We start from the raw sequence: 22,187 nt of genomic DNA, 5'->3' as shown, positions 1-22,187 counted from the left end.
GGGCTTCCTAACAGGGGTCTCACTTCTGGGGGAATCTGTGTTGGGGTCTCTATATTTAGGGAGCCTTTGGGGGCGGGTCTCTTTATTCACAGTAACTTAATTGCAATATTAATGTAAGCCTACTTGTGACAATAATAAAGATTATTATTATGATGATTATTATTTAGGGGATCTGTGGAGAGGTTTCTTTATTTGGGGGTCTGTGGGAGGGTCTCTTTATTTAGGGGGTATCTGGGAGGCTCTTTATTTAGGGGTCTGTGGTGGAGTCTCTTTATTTAGGGGTCTCTGGTGGGGAGGAGGGTTCTGGTGGGTGTGGGGCCTGCTGAGAGCTCCTGCACTTTCTGTTTTTATTTTAGATCTCCAGTGTCTGTAGTATTTTGCTATTATTTTAGGAATAATTTTTCCCCTTTATCTTCAACTCTTCCATGTTGGCTGGTGTGAAGAAGGTTTGGAAGAAAAGGTTGGGAACCCTGGGCGTCATTCTCCGACCCCCCGCCGTGTCGGAGAATGGCCGTTGGCCGCCGTGAATCCCGCCCCCGCCGAAGTCTCCGGTACCGGAGATTGGGTGGGGGCGGGAATCGGGCCGCGCCGGTTGGCGGTACCCCCCGCTGGATTCTCCGGCCCGGATGGGCCGAAGTCCCGCCCAGGAATTGCCTGTCCCGCCGACGTAAATCAAACCTGGTATTTACCGGCGGGACCAGGCGGCGTGGGCGGGCTCCGGGGTCCTGGGGGGGGGGGGGGGTACGGGGCGATCTGACCCCGGGGGGTGCCCCCACGGTGGCCTGGCCCACGATCGGGGCCCACCGATCCGCGGGCGGGCCTGTGCCGTGGGGGCACTCTTTCCCTTCCGCATCCGCTACGGCCTCCACCATGGCGGAGGCGGAAGAGACTCTCCCCACTGCGCATGCGCGGGAAACTGACAGCGGCCGCTGACGCTCCCGCGCATGCGCCGGGAAACTGACAGCGGCCGCTGACGCTCCCGCGCATGCGCCGCATTTCCGCGCCAGCTGGCGGGGCGGAAATCCCTCCGGCGTCGGCCTAGCCCCTCAATGGTGGGGCTAGGCCGCCAAAGATGCGGAGCATTACGCACCTTTGGGCCGGCGCGATGCCCATCTGATTGGCGCCGTCTTTGGCGCCAGTCGGCGGACATCCCGCCGTTGGGGGAGAATTTTTCCCCCTATTTGGACACAATGAGCGATCAACACTCAGAAAGCTCTTTCTCCCAGTCTCTTTGTCACGCATTATTCAAGCTGCTGAATGGCAAAACAGCCTTTTAATGAGATCTACTTTGTTGGCTTCAGAATGAGCATGAGTTGCATGGCTTGAGCATCATGTAGATTAATCCATCCTGCTATTTCATGGTTGCAAGTGAATCATGGTTGGATCAGAATCATTTGCCAGCTCTCCAAGACAGATAGGCTGACATCCAGAACTCATCATGTGGGGAATTGGCCAGATGGATGCACACTCTGGCACTGAGGCTGTTCTACGTGCGATGCACTGGGCTATTTATTTTCAAATATAGCTGCTTAACCCAGAGGTATGTGCGTGTTTGATGGGGATGCAAATGTCAGCTTAGAAGGAAGCTGTAAAATTCTTGGTGAGATCTCAAAAATCACCTCATCAGGAATGGAAGGCCATTCTGTCAATGACGTGGATGGTAAGGAATGCTATAGCAAAACTTTGGCTCAATGCTTTCATGAAAGACCTTTTAACGCATACTGATGTGAACAAATCTTGCATAATTTCTGTGTTTTATCCTTCAACGTTGCTAGTTAGGGACAATTTGGGAGCAGATATTTTGTGTTGAATTTCAGGTATGATGACATGACAAAGTAACTTCTCCCAGCCCTCTATTTCCCAACCATCACTTCACTTGAGTGACATTTCAAATCGGGACTTGTGCCAAATGTCTGTTCTCAGGAAGTTTGGTGGGTGTTGAGTAGAGTTTGTGGGGGAGGAGAGGGCAAAATTGTAAACACAAAGACGGAGATCTATCCCCAGCTGGTGGAGAGGACCTGCCCCACCGTGCTTACTGAAGTGTAAAACACCAGTAAGCTTCTGCAATTATGTGACAATTTAGATCCGCCAATGTTCTCCTTAATCCTTGTAGGAGGATTGCCCTTCTAATTTCAATTCTTAAAAAGCTCCCAAACTAGCTTTCACTCTTCAAAAATGAAATTATTTAATCAAAAAGTAATTTTCACTGGATTCCTTTTGATTCACTCAAAAAAATTAGAAGTGCTGAGTTAATATTTCTTAGCACATGTTGCAGATTGGAGTTTGAAAAAAATGTACCATCCATAAAATCCAATGTTCCAGATGCAGGCTGCTAGTAGGAAAATGTCGGCTCCACGCATCAGAGATGGCAAATCAATTCATTTTAGTGGACAGAATATCATGGCAGCATGCCCAAAATAGGCCCCATCATATCCAGACACACAGCTGAATACAAATCCTGTCATTCCCTAACACACACTAGGGTGTGTCAGTCATTTCTGACAACCACCTCCGGCTCTCCGTACCCGCCCCCCAAGCTGAGGCACTGAAACTAACTGTGGTAATCCCGTCATCACCACAGCTGAAATTATTTGACTCAGCACAGACCATGGAATAAAAGACTTTGGGATATTTCTGATCCATTTGGTGTAGCGACTCAGTTGAGTAAATTTCAGTGAAGCAGAGTGTGGAACAGTATCACATAAGTACACATATATAGAAAGTATTTCCTCAGTTATGCCATACAAAAGGATAGAAGAGTTGTGCCAGTTTTACAAATTAATTTACGGGATGTGGGCTAGGCCACTATTTTATTGCCTTTGAGAAGGTGGTATTGAGCTGCCTTCTCCAGCCACTGCAGTACCTGAGGTGTATCTACACCCACAGTGCGTTAGGGAGGGAGTTCTAGATTTTTGACCCAACGACAGCGAAGCAACGGCAATATAGTTCTAAGTCAGGATGGTCAATGACTTGGAGGAGAACTTCCAGGTGGTGGGTTCCCAAGTATCTGCTGCACTTTTCCTTCTGGATGGTTGCAGTCATAGGTTTGGAAGGTGTTGTCGAAGAAGTCTTGGTGAGTTGCTGCCGTGCATCTTGTAGATGGTATACACTGCTGCCAATGCTTATCGGGTGGAGGGAGTAAACGTTTGTGGAAGAGGTATCAATCAAGCTGATTGCTTTGTCCTGGATGGTGCCAAGTTTCTTGAGTGTTGTTGGAGCTGCACTTATCCAGGCAAGTGGAGAGCATTCAATCGTACATAACGTCATCCAGCCCTTTCCTTTCAGCAAGCTGCGGTGAATCATTACTTGCAGAACTCTTGAGGCAGATCTCAAGAAGGAACTTGCATTTATATATCACCTTTTGAGATCTCAGGTGAGCCCAAAGTACTTCACAGCCAATGACGTGCTTCTGAATTATAGTCACTGTTATAATGAAGGGAAATACTGCAGCCAAGATTCCGACAAATGGGCTGGATTTTCCATGAGTTGGGAGCCCTTCAAAAATGGCAGGCTAGTCCCGGTTCAAGAATTCCTGACCTCATTCCCGGGTTGTCTGATTTTCAGGCAGTCATTAAAGGGTACGGGCTGGTTAAAGTCAAAGAACCTGACTGGCTCCAATACAGAGATGGGCATGTTTTATTGTTCTGCAAAGATATGTGGTTCATGGCATCTCAGATGAGTCGTGAATCCTAGTCTGCATGAGAGGACCTTTTGAAAGATGAGTACAAAAGGTCATCCTCATGCCCCCTGTGTCAAACTATGCCCCTTCATCCACCCCTATGGCATGGTCATACTCCCGATGCTAAGCTATGGCACTGCCCTGCTCATTGACCCATTGTATAGACTAATTAACCCTACAGTGACAATAGGGGCTAAAAAATTTTTTTTTAAATTTATTCATTACTTTCCTCTATGTTATAAATATATTTTCACTACAACAAAATAAAAGTGTCAATCATCCAGGCCCTTTAAAGTACCAATAACAGAAACTGTAAGCCCTTGAAACCTCTTAAACTTGTGTATATAGACATGTGAAATTGACCACAGGGATCAGGGAGCCAGAGCTGTCAGTCAAGCAATGTTTTCTCTGGGGCTTGACTGTTTCACTAAAGGGACAGACTTCTGGGCACTCAGTCAAGTCTCATTATTTATGTTTTTACACATCCTATTGTCACTATATGGTTCAGTGGTTCTATGTACAGCATATAGTAGGTCAACGGGCAGGGAAGTGCCATAGGTTAGCATAGGTGGCATGAGAGACCATGGGGTATGGATGAATGGGCAGAACTTGGCATAGGTAGCATGAGAGGCCATGGGGATGTGAGAAGGGCATGAGGTGGAATGGATGTTGAATAGGAGTGTGTGGAGTGTGTGGGAAATATGAGGAGTGAGGGCCTTTGTGTTTTCTTTAACTGGGTAGAGGTCCCATTTTTTCCCAGGTTGACTGGCACCCACCCAGCACCCTCCAAATCCAACAATAAACATTCTACCTTTGTGGCCACCTTATCCCAAGCCACGAGGGCCAAGATGGACATTTTCACAAATCCCGCTACCTACCTCGGTGATGAACATCCAGGCTCAGGTTCCCACAAACTGCACTGAGATTCTGGTCAGATAATGTGTTGTAATGCTAGCTGAAGGATAAATATTCAGCAGGACACCAGGAGAGCTCAGCTGCTTTTTTTTTGAATAGTGGTATGGAACCTGTGCCCATCTGAGATGATAAATGGTACAGCACTCGACAGTGCATCACTCCCTCAAGCACCGCCCTGAAGAGTTTGTGAATACATCTCTGTGATTTTCTGTCCATTAATTTTAATATAGGGCAAATTCAGGCAGTAGGTGTCACCTACATTTCTGATAGCTCCATATCAGGAAGACTGGAAATGAAAATTGACCCCACCATGTACAGCATACACTGACTCTGCACCCTCACTATCCCTGTTAATGCCATCCAATATGGTAGAAAGTTTCCCAATAGCTTAAGTAATGTAAATTTCTTGGCTTGGCTTCCAAGATTTTATGTGTTGGGAGGCTCCCCAATAATTTAAATAACATAAAATTGTTCGCTTGGCTTCACAGGTTTTGGTAATGTGAGGCAAACATTTTAAATGAAAGGTGCCATCCTCTTTGTTTGTGGCATGTCCACATAAAACAGTCACTGCTTTGGGAAAGCAATCCGTTGAGAGAATCGCTTTGAGCGGTTTTAATGTCGTAAGATGGCAGTCAGAAACTTCACAATGGATATCGGGGGTTGAATTTTATGGGGAAGGAGAGGCTACTGCTTGACCCCCCCCCCACACCATAAGAAATCTTATCCCTAACAGACCAATGTTAAATAAGGCCACACGCCCCACAGCCATAACACACATCTGACTGCCTTAAGAGGTGAATGTGGGACTTCTGCCTATCAGTAGGCGTAAATCCCGCTGTTGAGAGCTGCTTGACAATCTGATTGGCCGGCACCTCCAGCACCAGCCCCACCTGTGCCAGAATTCGTTGTTGAGACTACATGATGAAGGAAACATGGATCCGGGAGTGAGGTACATGTACTGCATGGAGAGAGATCAGGGAGCTTATGGCGTGGGAGCGAAGTTCCTGGACTCTGGTGCCCTAGTTTGGTGTGCTGTGCTGTTTGTGAATATGTGGATGGAACCAAGATCATGGGAAATTTTCTGAGGTAAAACAATATGATCTACTTTTCATGGACTCAATTTTATTTGCAGGATTTTGTAGAGGAATGGGTGAGCCCACCTCACCAGCATGGTATCATGGGACCTGTCCCTCCCATTCTTTTTCACAAAGTGTTTGCAAATATGGTGCGCAAAACTGGCAAGGCGGCTGGTGGGCTGCCCTCTGCTTTTCCTGCGCGAGACAAAATTTGAAAACAAAATTTGGAAAATTCCAGCCACTGTGTATTGGCCTAACTTTGGGATTTCTGCTTTGCCGTGTAAGGGACAGATTTTTTGACACCTCCCTTATATAGCCACTGTCGTGCTGGCATATGCGGTCTTCTTGGAGGGCAAGAATCATATGGCATGGGTGCCAACTAATGATGAACATCCACCAGGGCAGAATCCCCACATGTGCACACCTGAGAATGCAATCTTGAAATTAATTCCCACCACCCTACCCCATGAACGTTCAAACCTAGGGCTTAACCAATATGGGTGAAGATAACTGATAGAAAGTTAGATGTTTGAACCCTTGTGATGGTTTCGCCAGACACAAGACAGAATTAGTAAGGTTCCACTAGCAAGAGGGAGCCGCCATATGTGAGGGTCGGTAGGAGGTAGAGTTACCAGCTCCAATGCTTTGCCTCAAATTTTCATTGATCATAGATCCATATTGGCAACGAAGCCTTGTGATTTTTCCTGAAAGAATTTTATCCCAATGGAGATTATTGTTACTTACGCCATTGTGATGACAATAAAATCCAGCCAGTTCCATGGATCACGAAGGAACGTAAATGAATCAATAACAAATCCTCGGGCAAATATCTTTATCATCGCTTCAAAGGTATAAATCCCAGTGAATGCATACCTACAGACAAACGGTTCACAAAAGTAAAAATTAAATGGAAACAATTAGCGTCCCACTTTGATGATTTAGTATCCAATTAGCAATAATTTAAACACTACACAAGAGCTTTAAAACACCTAATTGTTTTTTGGGAAATATGTATTAGTTGTCATCAAGATTGCATAATTTTACAAAGTATGAATGGACTGCTGGTTCAATAACAGGGTATTTAATGTAGAGATCATCTCAACCAAAGGACTAATGTGCAGTCAATGCAAGATAAAATCACAGGCCAATGGATCTACGGACATCAGCACCTATTTACCTGAGAGGCTTACATCCCGATCTCTCCCCTATTAGTCTCATCCCATTGCCATACGTTATATCCAGGTGCAGAGCTTTACTTTTCAGGAATGCATATTGGGAATTTGGATACACAATGCAGCTATCACGAGCAGAACCAGAAACCTAGTTACTGCAAATAAAAACAGCAGGAGGATTTTCAAAGGGTGGTGCTGTCCAGTAAAAAGAATGTTTGGCTAAGAAGGTTTATATTCCTACGCAATCAATTGAGGGAGTCAATCGCAAACTAACTGGGCTGGATTTTCAAACCTCCGACAGTGTCGAAACAAAGCTGGTCCAGCAAAAAAAATGGCAGGTGGGATTAATTCCAGGATTCCTGCCCCCATTCCCATCACCAGCAAGTTTTAGCGGTGCGGGATGAGGGTGGGCCTTCACGCAGCACTGCCAACATTGCCAGCTGAATTGTGGAAATAGACTGACTCGCGATTCCCTCCTCGAAGATGATCATCCGACCCCAAATCATTTATCCTGGATTGGGTGAAAAGGGGTACTTTAATCCTGGGTTGCTGTAGTACAGTCGTTTCTTGATTTAAACAGCTTTATAAATTGTGTATAAAGTGACACCTGAGAGGGATATAAAGATGTAATAATTTTATGTTGTCTACAATAAAGAGGAGGTTTATTCTCAATGAGGCTCCAGGTTCCAATGTGTTTACTATTTATGTGACAGCAATAATAAGCAAATTTCAAAAATTCAAATTAAGTTTGGACTTTTTCTGTGTCAAGTTTAGCCAGGCTGTGTTGATTAAATTTACTGAGTCTGCAGAATGGCATACAAGGTTACAAAAAAGATAACTTGTCATCCTGCTTTTGTTTAAATGCAACAAGCACAGATTTGAAACCTAGTCCATACTGAGTTAACTACATTGACCTCCCCATTGTCTCCCTTCTCTGCACCTTCGTAGCACTGACCTCGCTAATCTACCTATCTAATCACTTGCAATGGCTTCTCCTCATGGACCTGTTCCCCATGTCCAAATTCCTGCCTTCTTTTCCTTATCTACACATTGCTCATTGGCAATGTTATCCATAGCATTGAGTCAACTCCAACATGTATATTGCAGTTCAACCGTCCACCCCCACCATTGACTCAAACACCATCACTAGTTGATTACTCGTCCAACATCAAGTCATGGATGAGCCAGAATTTTCCTTAATTAAATATTGACAATGCCGTTTGGTTTGCACCATAAACTCTGCATTCTGCTGTCCCAATCCCACCCTCCTTTCTGCTTGCCTGTTCAGGCTGAATTTAAGTGCCACCACAATGTTTTGACCCTAAGGGAAGTTTACAATTTCATATCCTATGCATCACCTGACTGCATATTTGCACTTCTTGCCCTATTCTCACCTCAATGCTGCTGATGTCGTTATCACAGCTTAATTAAATCTAGGCTTGACATCGACAATGCGCACCTCGCAAGCTTTATTTTAGATAGTTCCAAATTGTCCAAAATCATCTACATTCTTTTCTGCACTAACAACTACTTGGCTGTTCACATTGAACTTGCTATGCTCCTTAAAGCACTGACTTCAAAATCTTAACTCTCGTTTGTATTTATCTCTAAAATATCGTCCAAGAAAACTTTGTAACTTCCTCAACTGGTGAAAGCTTCTCTTCTGAATCTGACTGGCTTTGCAATACCTCCTCCTTCCATTTCAGCATTGACAGCAGAGTCTTTGACTATTTCCAACCTACTCTATGAAACACCCTGAACTCCTCTATTCTGCACTTTCTCTCCCCACTTTCCGTTTCAAAAACCTATCTCATCAACTTTGCTTTCAATTACTACATTTTAATCCCTACTCCTGCCCAATGCTTGTTTTCCCCTGCCCTTATTTTCCTCCCTTGTGATCTTTACTACGTTAAATGCATTAGATGAATGTGTGTCAGGTCGGTATCATTGAGAAGTTCATCTCAATTGAGTCGGCTGTAGGGATATGATCGGTTGCCAAGGAACCCATGGACTAGTTAGGGAAAAGAAACCAAACCGAATTTCTGCATCTGTTTCTTATCCAGTGAATGTGACTGAGAAGTAGGAACAAAATCTGACTCAGCTGTGGTGTCCCTCTTTATCCAGGCTCACACAAAAAGACTGGCACTTGAGTGAGGTACTGGAGGGTTGACCATGGAAAGAGAGCCAAACCTCAGCAACATATTTCAAAAAGGTGAGGAAATTGGAAGGGGATGGTGCGAGGAAGCCGCATGTTCAAATCACGAGTATATGATTTCAAAATTGATTCCTGTCATAAAATGAAAAAATAAGGAATATAGCTCTGCTGATAGGTAGACAGAGACCTAAAGGATCAATGTGCCATGAGCAGTGTATTTTACTGGTGACTATTCAATTCGCAGATCTATCTTTAAGATGGGTGGAGCTCTTTATTAAAATTATTTATCCATGGGATATCAACATTGGTGACAAGGCCAGCGTTTATTTCCAATCCCTGGTTGTCCTTGAGACATTGGTCGTGTTCCACCTTCGAGAATGACTGCAATCCATGCGGTAAAGGTACAATATTGAAGTGAAACACCATCGCAGATGCTCACATTTAGGACAAGTAGTGGACTATAACAGTAAATAACTATGGCAAACTTTCTCTTGTGCCCTAACAGGGCATCAGTGCAGTGTGATTCAACTGCACTTAAGTCGACAATGATCAAACTATTTTCACCAACAGCGCGACAAGTAATTGCTATAGAGATTTATGAGGAAATTAATTCACAAACTTACTCTACGTTTTTAGTCCAGGGTGCTGGGTCACTCATTGTCATGAACACGCAGTTTGCTAAAATGGTAAACATGATGAACAGGCTAAATAATTTACAAAACAGCGTTAAGGAAAAGATCCTACATTATACAACAATTTCTATAACTCAAAGCTTTGCTGCACTCTGAATTGTATCTGTTTATTTTTTATTCATTTACGGGATGTAGGTGACACTGGCCAGGCCAGCATTTAATGCCCAACTCTAGTTGCCCACCAGAAGGTGGTGGTGAATTGCCTTCTTGAACCACTGCAATCCCTGAGGTATAGATGCACCTACAGTGCTGTTCGGGAGGGAGTTCCAGGACTTTGACTCAGCGACAGTGAAGGAACAGCAATATATTCACCAGTCAAGATAGTAAATAACTTGGTGGGGAATGCCCAGGTGGTGGTGTTCCCAGGTATCTGCTGCTCTTGTCCTTCTAGATGGTAGTGGGGGTTGTGGGTTTGGAAGGTGCTACCTAAGGAACTTTGGTGAGTTCCTGCAGTGCATCTTGTCGATGGGGCACAGGCTGCCATCGTTTGCCGGTGGTGGAGGAATTCCTGGATGGTGTTCAGTTTCTGAGTGTTGTTGGATCTACATTCATCCCAGCAAGCTGAGGGTATTCCATCACACGCTTGACTTGTACCTTGTTTATGGCAGACAGGCTTTGAGGAGTCAGGAGGTGAGTTACTCATCACAGGATTTTTCACCTTTGACCTGCTCTGGTAACCACAGTGTTTATATGGCTCGTCCAGTTCAGTTTCTGGTCAATGGTAACCCCCATGATGTTAATACTGGGGATTCAGCGATGGTAATGCCATAGAATGTCAAAAGGCGGTTAGATCCTTACTTATTGGAAATGGTCATTGCCTGGCACTTGTGTGGCGCGAATGCTAACATACCATCTACGTTCAGATATCTTTCCTTTTGTCCCGAGCTATTCTAGGGCTGCAGTCACCTACTTCCTTTGTTTGATGTGTGGGCCGATTATTATATTATACAAATCTCTCCAAACTCTCATTCAAACTATTCAATGATAAATTATTTCCTAACTTCAGCCCCGACTATCCTATTAAAATCACCTAAAAAGATATGGGGCTGGATTCTCCGACCCCCCCGCCGGGTGGGAGAATCGGCAGGGGTCGGCGTGAATCCTGCCCTCGCCGTCCTCCCAATTCTCCCGCCCCCCAAAAACCGGCGTGGCGTGAGTCGCGCTGCCCGCCTCAGAGAATGGCGGGGTCCAGCGCGACTCAATGGGCCCCGGGGCTGTCCGGATTCTCCGGCCCGTGATGGGCCGAAGTCCCGCCCGTTCTCTGCCGGTCGCGCCGGCGTAAATTGGAGTTGGTCCCTTACCGGCGAGACCTGGCGGCGCGGGCAGGCTCCGGGGTTCTTGGGGGATCGCGGGGGGATCTGGCCCCGGGAGGTGCCCCCACAGTGGCCTGGCCCGTGTTCTGGGCCCACCGATCCGCGGGCGGGCCTGTGCCGTGGGGCACTCTATTCCTACGCGCCGGCTGTGTATGCCTCCGCAATGGCTGGCGTGAAGGTGAACCCCACCCTGCGCATGCACGGGCATGACATCAGCAGACGCTGACGCTCTCGCGCATGCGCGAACCCACGCCGGCCGGCAGAGACCCTTCGGCCCCGGCTGGCGCGGCACCAAAGGCCTTCCACGACGGCCGGCGGGGCGCAAACCACTCCGGCGGCGTCCTAGCCCCTGAAGGTGCGGAGGATTCCGCACCTTTGGGGTGGCCCGACGCCAGAGTGGTTCCCACCACTCCACTGCGCTGTTTCTGCCCGCCCCGCCGATTCCCAGAGAATCCCTCCCATGATGCCGGTGATATTTACAGGATTTCAATAACTGCCATTTTTTACTCATCTTAGCAAAATTGAACAAGAAGGATATGAGTGAATTAGGACTTTGATGGCTGCTCTCCGGAGGGGGTGAAAGGGACTCAGCATGTACATTGCAGGCGTTGTAGAGAACCTAAAGATGGCATTTCCCTTGTTTATGACTATGAATGTCTGAAATAGAAGATAAAAACATATATTAATGTGACAATGGAGCTTGAGAGACTTGTAAAGCCGTTTCGAGTCAACATGCCATCTACCTTTCTGCTGAAGAGCTGTAAGTTGACTGTGTTTAAGTATTACCTCTGCTGGGTTAAAAATACCTGGTTGGAGAAAGAAGCATTGAGGGAGACATTTGGTTCAGGGGTCACTACACTGGCGATGTGTTGTCTGGTGGCCACCCGAGGTTCCAGATGATAGGTCCGAGCCATTTTCAGGTTTGACAATTTAAATTTTATGGAATAGTTGCAGATACGAAATGCAGGGGCCCATTTCCACTGCAACTCGCTCCTTTGGGACCACAGAAATAGGTAGCATGGGGAAGTATGATGGGTAAGAGTCTTTTTGAGGGATAGCAAATTCCAGGAGGGAAGGTGGGTGATAGGGTAAGATCAAAAGATTTGTTTAATGCCTGAAGGAAAATGACTGCAGCCCCAATAATGGCTTCTGATTCAGGCTCTCAACACCTGGTAAAAGTGGGACATCAGTCACCCCTGCCTGGATGTTAAAGAGCAGTCCAGTCAGAAACAGTAGAAAATCACTCCTTTTTCACTTTCCAATCCCTTACACCTACTGCCTCAGACAAAAGCTATTGCTTCACAGAAAGCAAAAACAAATCACAAGGCTTAAACTGCCTCAGATCCGTTGATCTGTGAGGTGTCTATCCACTTTCAAAGAGAAATAGCTTTTAGCAGGCTGTAATTGACAGGGTAATATCTTCCAGGTAGCCAGGTGTCTGGATTGTTTATTATCATTTCCTTGACGCTTGAATGCATCTCCAGTACCCTGCTGTGAAGCTAACCATACTGTTTATAAACATCTCGCAGGCAGCCGGCAGAGAATCCACCACTCTATCAAGTCCTCTGCCAGATTTTTGTTTGGTTGTTACTTGTAGTTCAACTGAGAATCTGTTAAAAAATGTCTCTACTTTCCCCACCCCCACGCCTCGCCCTCTCCGCCACCAGTTGCTTCGGAAATACAGCGTCATATCATGAGTTGTCCATTTCCCCAATTTCACCTTTAGGTCAATGAAAATGTCAGGGCTTTAAAACTAGAACTGTGACTATTGGCGTACAAATGCTCAGCTCATTGTGTGAATCAGCTCTGTCTGCTCTTTTAATACAACTGTTAACCTGTCTAAAATAAATGTCTTAGCACTTCTATAAAGAAATTTGATTATGAACTCAGCAATGTGTTGGCCTTCTAATATTCGCACAGCGCCATTTCAGAACTAATTAGAGTACAAGGGCACAAAGCATAGCAGCTTAAATTTAATACAAGCAAGACGCCAATCAGATTGAAAGTCACCCCCAACCGTCCATTGTTAAAGTTTGACAGTTAACAAAGTGTTAATGGCAACATTAATAATCACTGCCAATGACACGGCTGCATTTGATTGGACTCTTCAGGCCCATGTGGATTTTAATCCCTATTGCTGCAGATAAAGTGGGAGGAATTCTTCCCTGAGTCAAGTGTGGTGGCAAGCAGCGGTGACTGGTGGTCAGCACTGCTGCCTCACAGCGCCAGGGACTCGGGTTCAATTCCCACCTTGGATGACTGTCTGTGTGGAGTTTGAACATTCTCCCCGTCTCAGCGTGGGTCTCCTCGTGTGCTCTGGTTTCCTCCTACAGTCCAAAGATATGCAGGTTAGGTGGATTGGCCATGCTAAATTGCCCATTAGTGCCCATAGGTTCAATGGGGTTACAGGGATAGGGTGAGGGATTGGACCTAGGTATGGGCTGGATTTTCCATAGCCTTGCGCTGTAATCGCTGCCGGCACGCGGTTGTATATTCCACTTCCAAGCCATAATTGGGCCCTGCGGCAGTCCAGTGATTCTCCGGGCCCCGAAAATCGGCATGACCGCGGATTACACCTCGCGGGGGGGGGGGGGGGGGGGGGGGGGGGGGGGGCATTGCCAGGTGCCCGCCCAGTAATCCTCCGCTCCCGACTGGCTGAGTTCCCGATGGTGTGGAACTAACCACATATTGCCGGTCGGGATGCTGGCGTGGCGGCCGCTGACCTGGTTGGAGGCGGGCGAATCGGAGACCGGGGTGCTTTGAAGGCCAGGGAGTAACTGTGCGGGGGTTGAGTCTCAGGTGCGGAGCCGATCGGTGGGGGGTCTCTTTTTTCGGTGTGGCTCGGCGGTCTGAGTCCACCATGGATCACGGCGCGGCCGCTGGAGGCTGCCGCCGTGCGCATGCGCAGACTCCGAACCGGAAGTGCAGGGGCCAGTATCTGCAGCTGTAGCTGCGAGATTCACTCCTAGTCCCTGCTAGCCCCCTGCAGGGCTATGAATTAGTTCAACTTTTTTCTAGGAATTCGTTTTTACCCCGTCGTGGGGACATAGTCTCATTTTGGAAGAAGCCAACCCATGGTGTCCTTTCGGAGGGTTGGTACAAATCTGACGGGCCAAATGTCCACCTTCTGCACTTGCAGGCATTCTATAATGATATGATGATTCTACATTTAAAAACAATTCACTGGCATTAACTCTACAAGGAGAAGAGAATCAGGGGATCCCTTGGCCACATCATCTCAACAAAGAAGCAAATCATCTGTTGCTGATGGATGTGCCAATCAATAGATGAAAAGTGCATAACTTAGCAGCACAGGCTGTGCCTGAATGTTACGGCCTGAGGTGCCCCTGCTATTGGACTTTGGACCTCATTTCTGTCAAGGGAGGTGAGCTATGTGGAGAAAGAAAAAGTGTGGTGGAGGTTCAGTCCACTGTAATGCTCTGTTTTAACGCTTAGTCTGCTATTTAGAAACGGGGAAAATGGGAAAATGAATGCTGCAGGGCCGACTTTCGACATGTTTCAGCAGTGACCTAAAATCCGCAACCAGAAATTATAGGCTCAGGAGAGCAGTAATGTCTCTGTTTGGTTGTACCCACAATTTGCCTGAAAGCAGCCAAAACAGCACAAAAGATTGAGGAACTTTAAAAGCAAATTATATCCAGTGTCAAGGAATTTTTGCGAACTTTTGCCAGGTTTAAAAAAAAACACCCCGCTAGAAGTAGCACAAAGCAGCGCCACCTCCAAGATCGTATTGATCATCACGGTCAGTTTCTGCTCATTGCTTCTGTTTGCTGCGTTTCATAGAATCATAGAATCTGACAGTGCAGAAGGAGGCCATTTGACCAACCCTCTGAAAGAGCACCCTACCTACTCACACGCCCCACCCTATCCCCCTATCCCAGTAACCCTACCTAACCTTTTTTGGACCAAGGGGCAATTTATCATGGCCATTCCGCCTAACCTGCCGTCTCTGGACTGTGGAAGGAAATTGGAGCACCCAGAGGAAACCCACGCAGAGATGGAGAGAACATACAAACTCCACACAGTCACCCAAGGCTGGAATTGAACCCGGGTCCCTGGCGCTGTGAGGCAGCTGTGCTAACCACTGTGCCACCGTGCCACCCCCTAAGGAAGGTTTTCAAAGAAGATTTTAAATTTAAACATTTTTTTTGGTGCAACTGCACCATTAGGCACATGTTGAAAGCTTTCAAATATTAAAAAACATCTTATTGACTAAGAAACTGACTGGAGTAGACCAACTAAACTAGTGACTGCATCTGTACTGTTTGCTTTAATTGTTTAAAACCAGGTTATACACTAGTAGTGAACTAAACATTGATTAAAAATGCTTATATTTTGTGACAAACCTATTTTCAGCTGTACTTACACACTCTCAAATGCATATGGCATGTTTTAAATGAAATGAAAACTAAATAAGCAATTACATTTAACGACTATTTCATGAAAGGTTTTACATTTGCGATTACGCAAAGGAATTTTGCTGAAAACGTAAACCATAACTTCACTTCAGAAAACCAGGACAATTTTGAGCACAATTTGCACCCAGATTGCCAAGTGCACCTCAAGCAAAAACTCCATCTTACATCTAAAGTGAGATGGAAGCATTCATAATTACTTTATATACAAAGTTTCTGCTGCCTCGCATATACTTCAGTGTGTGGTAACAAGATTGTATCGAACCTGACAGAAGGCAGAACCCACTAGCATTTTTATTCACATAAGAACATAAGAAATAGGAGCAGGTATGGCCCATACATTCAATAAGACCCTGGATGATCTTTGAACTCTCCCACCCAATTGCCCCAGGTCCAAAGATTCATACATCTCACAGTCTTGAAAATGCTCGCTGTCTTGAGCATCCACAATTCTTCTCTGCTTTCTGTCTATTAACCAATCCATATTCATCCATATTACCCTTACGTCCATGAGTCTATATCTTGTGAAATAATATTTTGTGTGGCACTTTATTGAATGCTTTTTGGAATCCAGATATACTCAGTCCACTAGTTCCCCTTTATCTACCCTGCTAGTTACTTCCCCAAAGATCTTCAATAAGTCTGTCAGATATTTCCCTTTCAGAACACCTTGTTGCCTCTGCCTAATTACATGATTTTTCCAAGTGCCCCATTACCTCTTTAATAATAGATTCCAGGACCTCCTGATATTAGCTAACCAGCCTTAGTTTACTGTTCTCTTTCCTTGAACAGTGACATTACATTTGTTACCTTTCAATTCACTGGGACCACTTTAGATCCTAGGGAATTTTAGAACACCATAACCAATGTGCCCACTATCTCTGCAGCCAGCTCTTTTAGAACCCTAAGACATAGGCCCATAAATCCAAGGGATTTATTGGCTTTTAGTTCCTTAGTTTCTCTAGTACATTTTCTTTACTGATATTAATCACTTTATGTTCCTCACTTACATTAGCTCTTTGGTTCCCCACTACTTTTGGTGTGTTTTTATGTCATTCAATTCTGTTAAAACAACAAAAAGAGCAAGATTTTCACATCTTACTTCTAAAAGTAGAAAATACTGCCTCTTTTTATCTATTAACTCCTGAAATGCCAGGTATATACACACCATGGGATATAAATTATAACTGATTGCTCATTTGTAATAGACAATCTCCATATCCTGTTTACTTTTAAAAGTTGAGGTTACTGTAGGAAAAATGAATCTTTCTGGAACTTACTCTCTTTGCACTGTAGAAGCGGTCTAATTCCTCCAGAGGCTCGGCGATTAATTCTGAAGGGAGATCTCCGTAAATAAATGGCAGGGGTTTGCCAACCTCAAGGTCACTTTTGGGTTTGAGTTTTTCATCTTCATCTTCTGTTGGAAGTTTTGATGCCTTTTCAGCTTTTTCCTTGGCAAATCTTGTCTCAATATCAGCCAAAGATTCTCTGGTGAATCGACGTAAACTGTCAGGCCCCGGATGTCTGAGGAAACACGCCATCTTCTCATTCTGTAGCCCTTCGATTTGTGTCTATCAATCTCCTCAGCAAAACAGCTGTGTTTCATAACAAACAACACAATAAGTGAAAAGAAAATCAGAAATTTTGGTAACATGAATTTTACACGTAGAAAATTTCCATTAATCAATAATAATATATGATAACTGTAACAATTCTAATGACCAACTCAATAAAAATGGAACAGTTCCTTCAAAGTTATTAATCCATCATCAAGCTCAACTGTACAAAGAATACTAGTCATTTGTTTATGGTATAAGATCCATAAGAGCACCAAAGAAATCAAACTCAAATGGATTAAACTGCAAAAACTAATACAAAATATTAATATACAAAAATGTGTGTTTTTTAAGACAAACTACATATTCATTATTATTCATCTGTTTTATTAAATAGATGAGTTCAAAATACATGAGATATTCAGGCATAGAAATTTGCTGTCTCGTTCTTCTAGGAAATAATTGGCACACAATAAAAAGCAGTTTTGGTCCCCTCATTTGAGGAAAGATAAATAAATAAATCTTTTATTGTCACAAGTCAGCTTACATTAACACTGCAATGAAGTTACTGTGAAAGATGTAATGACATTGGAGGCGGTTCAGAGGAGGTTTACCAGATTGATTCCAGAGATAGGTTTGTCGTATGAAGGGGGATTGCACAGTTTAGGCCTTTACTCTGTGACGTTTAGAAGAATGAGGGGAGATCAAATTGAGGTATTCAAGATGATAAAAGGCATGTGCAGAGTAGATGTTAAGCGGATGCTTTCTCTTGTGGGGCATTCTAGAACAAGGGGCAAAATTCTCCGTTATGGGTGGAAAGTCCGCCGATCGGCGCAAAAAACGGCGCAAATCCGACTTGCGTCACGTCGGAAAAATGGGTCGAAAGTCTCCGGCCCGAAATGGGCTAGCAGCGACGTAACAGGGTCCGCGCTTGCGCAGTGGTTCACGCCGTGCAGCGTCATACGCGCTGCACGGCGTGACGGCTCATAAGGCCGCGCTGCTCCCCCCCACCCGACCGGAACACCCGACCGCAACACCCGACTGGATGGCTGCCGCCGCTCAGCCCCGAGGTTCGAGTCACGGGATGTGGAGGCGCTCCTGGACGCGGTGGAGCAGAGGAGGGACGCCCTGTACCCAGGGCACGGCCGCAGAGTTGCCCCACGCCACAGCCGGCGTCTGTGGAGGGAAGTGGCAGAGGCCGTCACCGCTGCGGCCCTGACACCACGGACAGGCACCCACTGCCACAAGAAGGTGAACGACCTCGTCAGAGCAGGCAGGGTGAGCCTCCCCCATATCCCCCCCCTCCCCATATCCCCCCCTCCCCATATCCCCCTCCCACATATCCCCCCTCCCCCATATCCCCCCCTCCCCCATATCCCCCCTCCCCATATCCCCCCTCCCCCATATCCCCCCTCCCCATATCCCCCCTCCCCCATATCCCCCCTCCCCCATATCCCCATATCCCCCCTTCCCCCATATCCCCCTCCCATATCCCCCTCCCCATATCCCCCTCCCCCATATCCCCATAATCCCCCCTCCCCCATATCCCCCTCCCCCATATCCCCCTCCCCATATCCCCCCTCCCCATATCCCCCTCCCCCATAATCCCCCCTCCCCCATATCCCCCCTCCCCCATATCCCCCTCCCCCATATCCCCATAATCCCCCCTCCCCCATATCCCCCTCCCCCATATCCCCCCTCCCCATATCCCCCCCTCCCCATATCACCCCTCCCCCATATCCCCCCTATCCCCCCTCCCCAATATCCCCCCTATCCCCCCTCCCCATATCCCCCTCCCCCATATCCCCCTCCCCCATATCCACCTCCCCATATCCCCCTCCCCCATATAATCCCCCTCCCCATATCCCCCCTCCCCATATCCCCCTCCCCCATATCCCCATAATCCCCCTCCCCCATATCCCCCCTCCCCATATCCCCCTCCCCATATCCCCCCTCCCCCATATCCCCCCTCCCCATACCCCCCATATCCACCCTCCCCCATATCCCCCCCTCCCCATATCCCCCATATCCCCCCTCCCCATATCCCCCCTCCCCCATATCCCCCCCATATCCCCCCTCCCCATATCCCCCTCCCCCATATCCCCCCTCCCCCATATCCCCCATAATCCCCCCTCCCCCATAATCCCCCCTCCCCCATATTCCCCCCTCCGCCATATCCCCCCTCCCCCAAATCCCCCCTCCCCCATATCCCCCCTCCCCCATATCCCCCATATCCCCAAGTGAATCCAGCCCTAACCTTAACCTCTGCAACGCACGTGCAACCGATGGCGTGCATTCATATACCTGCCTAACAGTGTTGCCTTTTACCCCTGCCACCCCCCCCCCACAGGATAAGTGCGCACACAACAATAGGGAGCATGTGAGGACTGGAGGAGGCCCCGCTGATGAGAGGCCACTGACCGAACACGAGGAAAGGGCCCTGGAACTGGCTGGCGGACCTGACGACCGGGAGGTTTCGGGAGGTTGCTGATGCAGAGGTCCGGGGCGTAGTAGCAAGTGAGCCACCGACAGCCCGTCCCCATATCCCCCCTCCCCTATATCCCCCTCCCCCATATCACCTGATCACTGCCTGATGTCTAACCATGCATGCTTCATTGTGTATCGCAGGACCAAATGTCCAGGCACCCATCCCCGCAGGTGCAGACCGCCCGCAGGATGCCCCTCGGAGGCCACGGGACACAGAGAGACCCGAACCCTCCAGCATGCGACGCCCGCAGGATGCCCCTCGCACACCACGGGAGACGGAGAGACCCGCACCCTCCAGCATGCGACGTCCGCAGGATGCCCCTCGCACACCACGGGAGACGGAGAGACCCGCACCCTCCAGCATGCGACGCCCGCAGGATGCCCCTCGCACACCACGAGAGACGGAGAGACCCGCACCCTCCAGCATGCGACGCCCGCAGGATGCCCCTCGCACACTACGGGAGACGGAGAGACCCACACCCTCCAGCATGCGACGCCTGCAGGATGCCCCTCGGAGGCCACGGGAGACGGAGAGACCCGCACCCTCCAGCATGCGACGTCCGCAGGATGCCCCTCGCACACCACGGGAGACGGAGAGACCCGCACCCTCCAGCATGCGACGCCCGCAGGATGCCCCTCGCACACCACGAGAGACGGAGAGACCCGCACCCTCCAGCATGCGACGCCCGCAGGATGCCCCTCGCACACTACGGGAGACGGAGAGACCCACACCCTCCAGCATGCGACGCCTGCAGGATGCCCCTCGGAGGCCACGGGAGACGGAGAGACCTGGAGCAACAGGGAGACGACACCCCCGTCACGTGCGGGAGCGACCACCCAGCGACGAGGGGGGCAGCCACAGGCCCCCGTCACATCCGAGCCAGGACACCACTACCCAGGACACCACTACCCAGGACACCACTACCCAGGACACCACTACCCGGGACACCACTACTTGGGACACCACTACCCGGGACACCACTACCCGGGACAGCACTGCCCAGGACACCCCTACCCGGGACAGCACTACCCAGGAAGACAAAACACCGGACAGTGACTCAGAGTGGATGGGTGGAGACGAACCCCCCACCCCAAAGTGCCATGGACTCAGAGTGGGATGAAGAGCACGACACAACGCCACTGCTGTCACCAACACCCTCCACCATCGCAGAAACAATCACCTCGGTTGGGCACTTTAGTGATGAGGCATCTGGTACACTCACTGGTGCGCACAACACAGCCGTCCCGGTACAGCAGGTGGAGGTAGGAGCAGCAGAGGGGCCGGGCGGTCGGAGGGCAGCCCAGCCCAAGCGAACATCTGCCGCCCAGATGGATCCCGGGTTCCTGGAGTTACCACACCCACACATAGATCCGATGCAACCACCGACCCGGAGACGAGCGAAGAGGGTGACGGGCGGCTTGCGGCGGCTGCAGTCGCAGGTGGAGGAGTCCACCCGCGTCCAGGAGCTGGGAGTGGTGCCGGTCATGCGTGCCACCCAAGCTGACACCGCATGGGTGGCGTCCACGGTGGAGGCAATGGGTGTGACGGTGTCAGACATGGGGAACGGTTTGCGAGGCCTGGGGCTTTCCGTGCAGGCGGCGTCTGTGGCCCAGGAAATGGCTGCCCTCTCACAGGAGGCCATGAGGCAGTGCCAGCGCCAGATGGCAGAGGCGCTCAACGCCATAGCCCAGTCTCTGCAGGCCATGGCCCAGTCTCAGCAGGCCATGGCCCAGTCTCTGCAGGCCATCGCTGAGGGCATCGGCGCCAGTGGCCATGTGCGAGCCAGCGTCGCATTGTCACAGACAGGGTTTGCCAACCCCCTGGGCTCCATGGCTGCAAACCTGCAGACCCCTGTCGATACCAGCACGGGCCTCCAGGACTGGCAGCGCCAGATGTCGGGGGGGGCGTCGGATGGCCAGTCCGTTCGCATCCCCCACCCATGTAAAGGCCTGGGGGCCATCGGGCACCCCGAGGGAGGAGGAGGTGGTGTGGTCCGTCCCGGCTCCCCCTGTAGGGGAGGTCCCGGTACACCGCGACACCTCGGACTCCCCCCCTTCCGTCCCAGGTGCATCGGGTGGGCAACGGGCAGGACAGGCTGGCAGCTCGCCATCCCAGTCGCCCGGGCCGCAGCCTGGCCCATCTAGGCCAGGACGCCCAGGAAACGGCCGCCAAAGGGATCCAGTGTCAGAGGGCAGGAATCACAGGAGTCCACCTCCAGTTCTGCTGTACCGTCTGGGGAACCACGTAGACGTAGTCAAAGGGCCCGTAAGGCCAAACAATTAGACACTGAGTAAGTTGGCACGGGTGCAGGGCACAGATGAGTTTTAGGGGCTAGGGCACGTGCATGAACTCCTTTGGTTATTAAAGTCAATGTTACACCTACAGAAGCTGCCTTTGTGCTCTGTCCAAAGCATGCGGGGGTGTCATGTACGTTGAGCGCAAGTGTGTGTGTGAGGGGTGGTCTTACCTCAGCCCCAGGTGAGTCTGCCCCCTTCCCCCTGGGCCGCCATCAACATCCCCCGGGCAGAGGACGGGACCGTGCGCTGCAGTGTCACAGCCGCATGCAGGGATGGTCCGGGTGGATGATGGTACTGTGGCCATGGGTCAGACATAGTCCAACGATGTAGAGCCAGGAGCTCACCGCAGGGCGGGTTGTCATCATCCTCCAAGGCCTGCAATAGACACGCGTCCACCCGCAACTGTGT

The 22,187-nt window shown here is 48.9% G+C and overlaps 1 protein-coding gene across 2 annotated transcripts in view; it reads right to left on the bottom strand.

Annotated features, from left to right (window-relative positions):
* The window catches only part of LOC140398395 (sodium channel protein type 4 subunit alpha-like), a 352,602-nt gene that overhangs the window by 238,081 nt on the left and 92,334 nt on the right, over positions 1-22,187 (bottom strand). The window contains exons 2-5 of one of the 2 annotated variants that reach the window (XM_072487039.1): positions 16,719-17,033; positions 11,541-11,659; positions 9,621-9,710; positions 6,415-6,543 (exon numbers count right to left, since the gene is read on the bottom strand). In XM_072487039.1, coding sequence (XP_072343140.1) covers positions 6,415-6,543; positions 9,621-9,710; positions 11,541-11,659; positions 16,719-16,979 — 599 coding nt within the window. In that variant the 5' untranslated portion in view covers positions 16,980-17,033. Of the gene's footprint in view, positions 1-6,414; positions 6,544-9,620; positions 9,711-11,540; positions 11,660-16,718; positions 17,034-22,187 lie in introns of those variants that run through there. The other variant, XM_072487038.1, reaches the window with a different exon arrangement.

The sequence above is a fragment of the Scyliorhinus torazame genome, chromosome 21 (assembly GCF_047496885.1).
Source record: "Scyliorhinus torazame isolate Kashiwa2021f chromosome 21, sScyTor2.1, whole genome shotgun sequence".
NCBI classification, from domain to species: Eukaryota; Metazoa; Chordata; class Chondrichthyes; order Carcharhiniformes; family Scyliorhinidae; genus Scyliorhinus; species Scyliorhinus torazame.
Note: the sequence above shows the minus strand (reverse complement) of the source record. Positions and strands in the feature narration are given on the sequence as shown.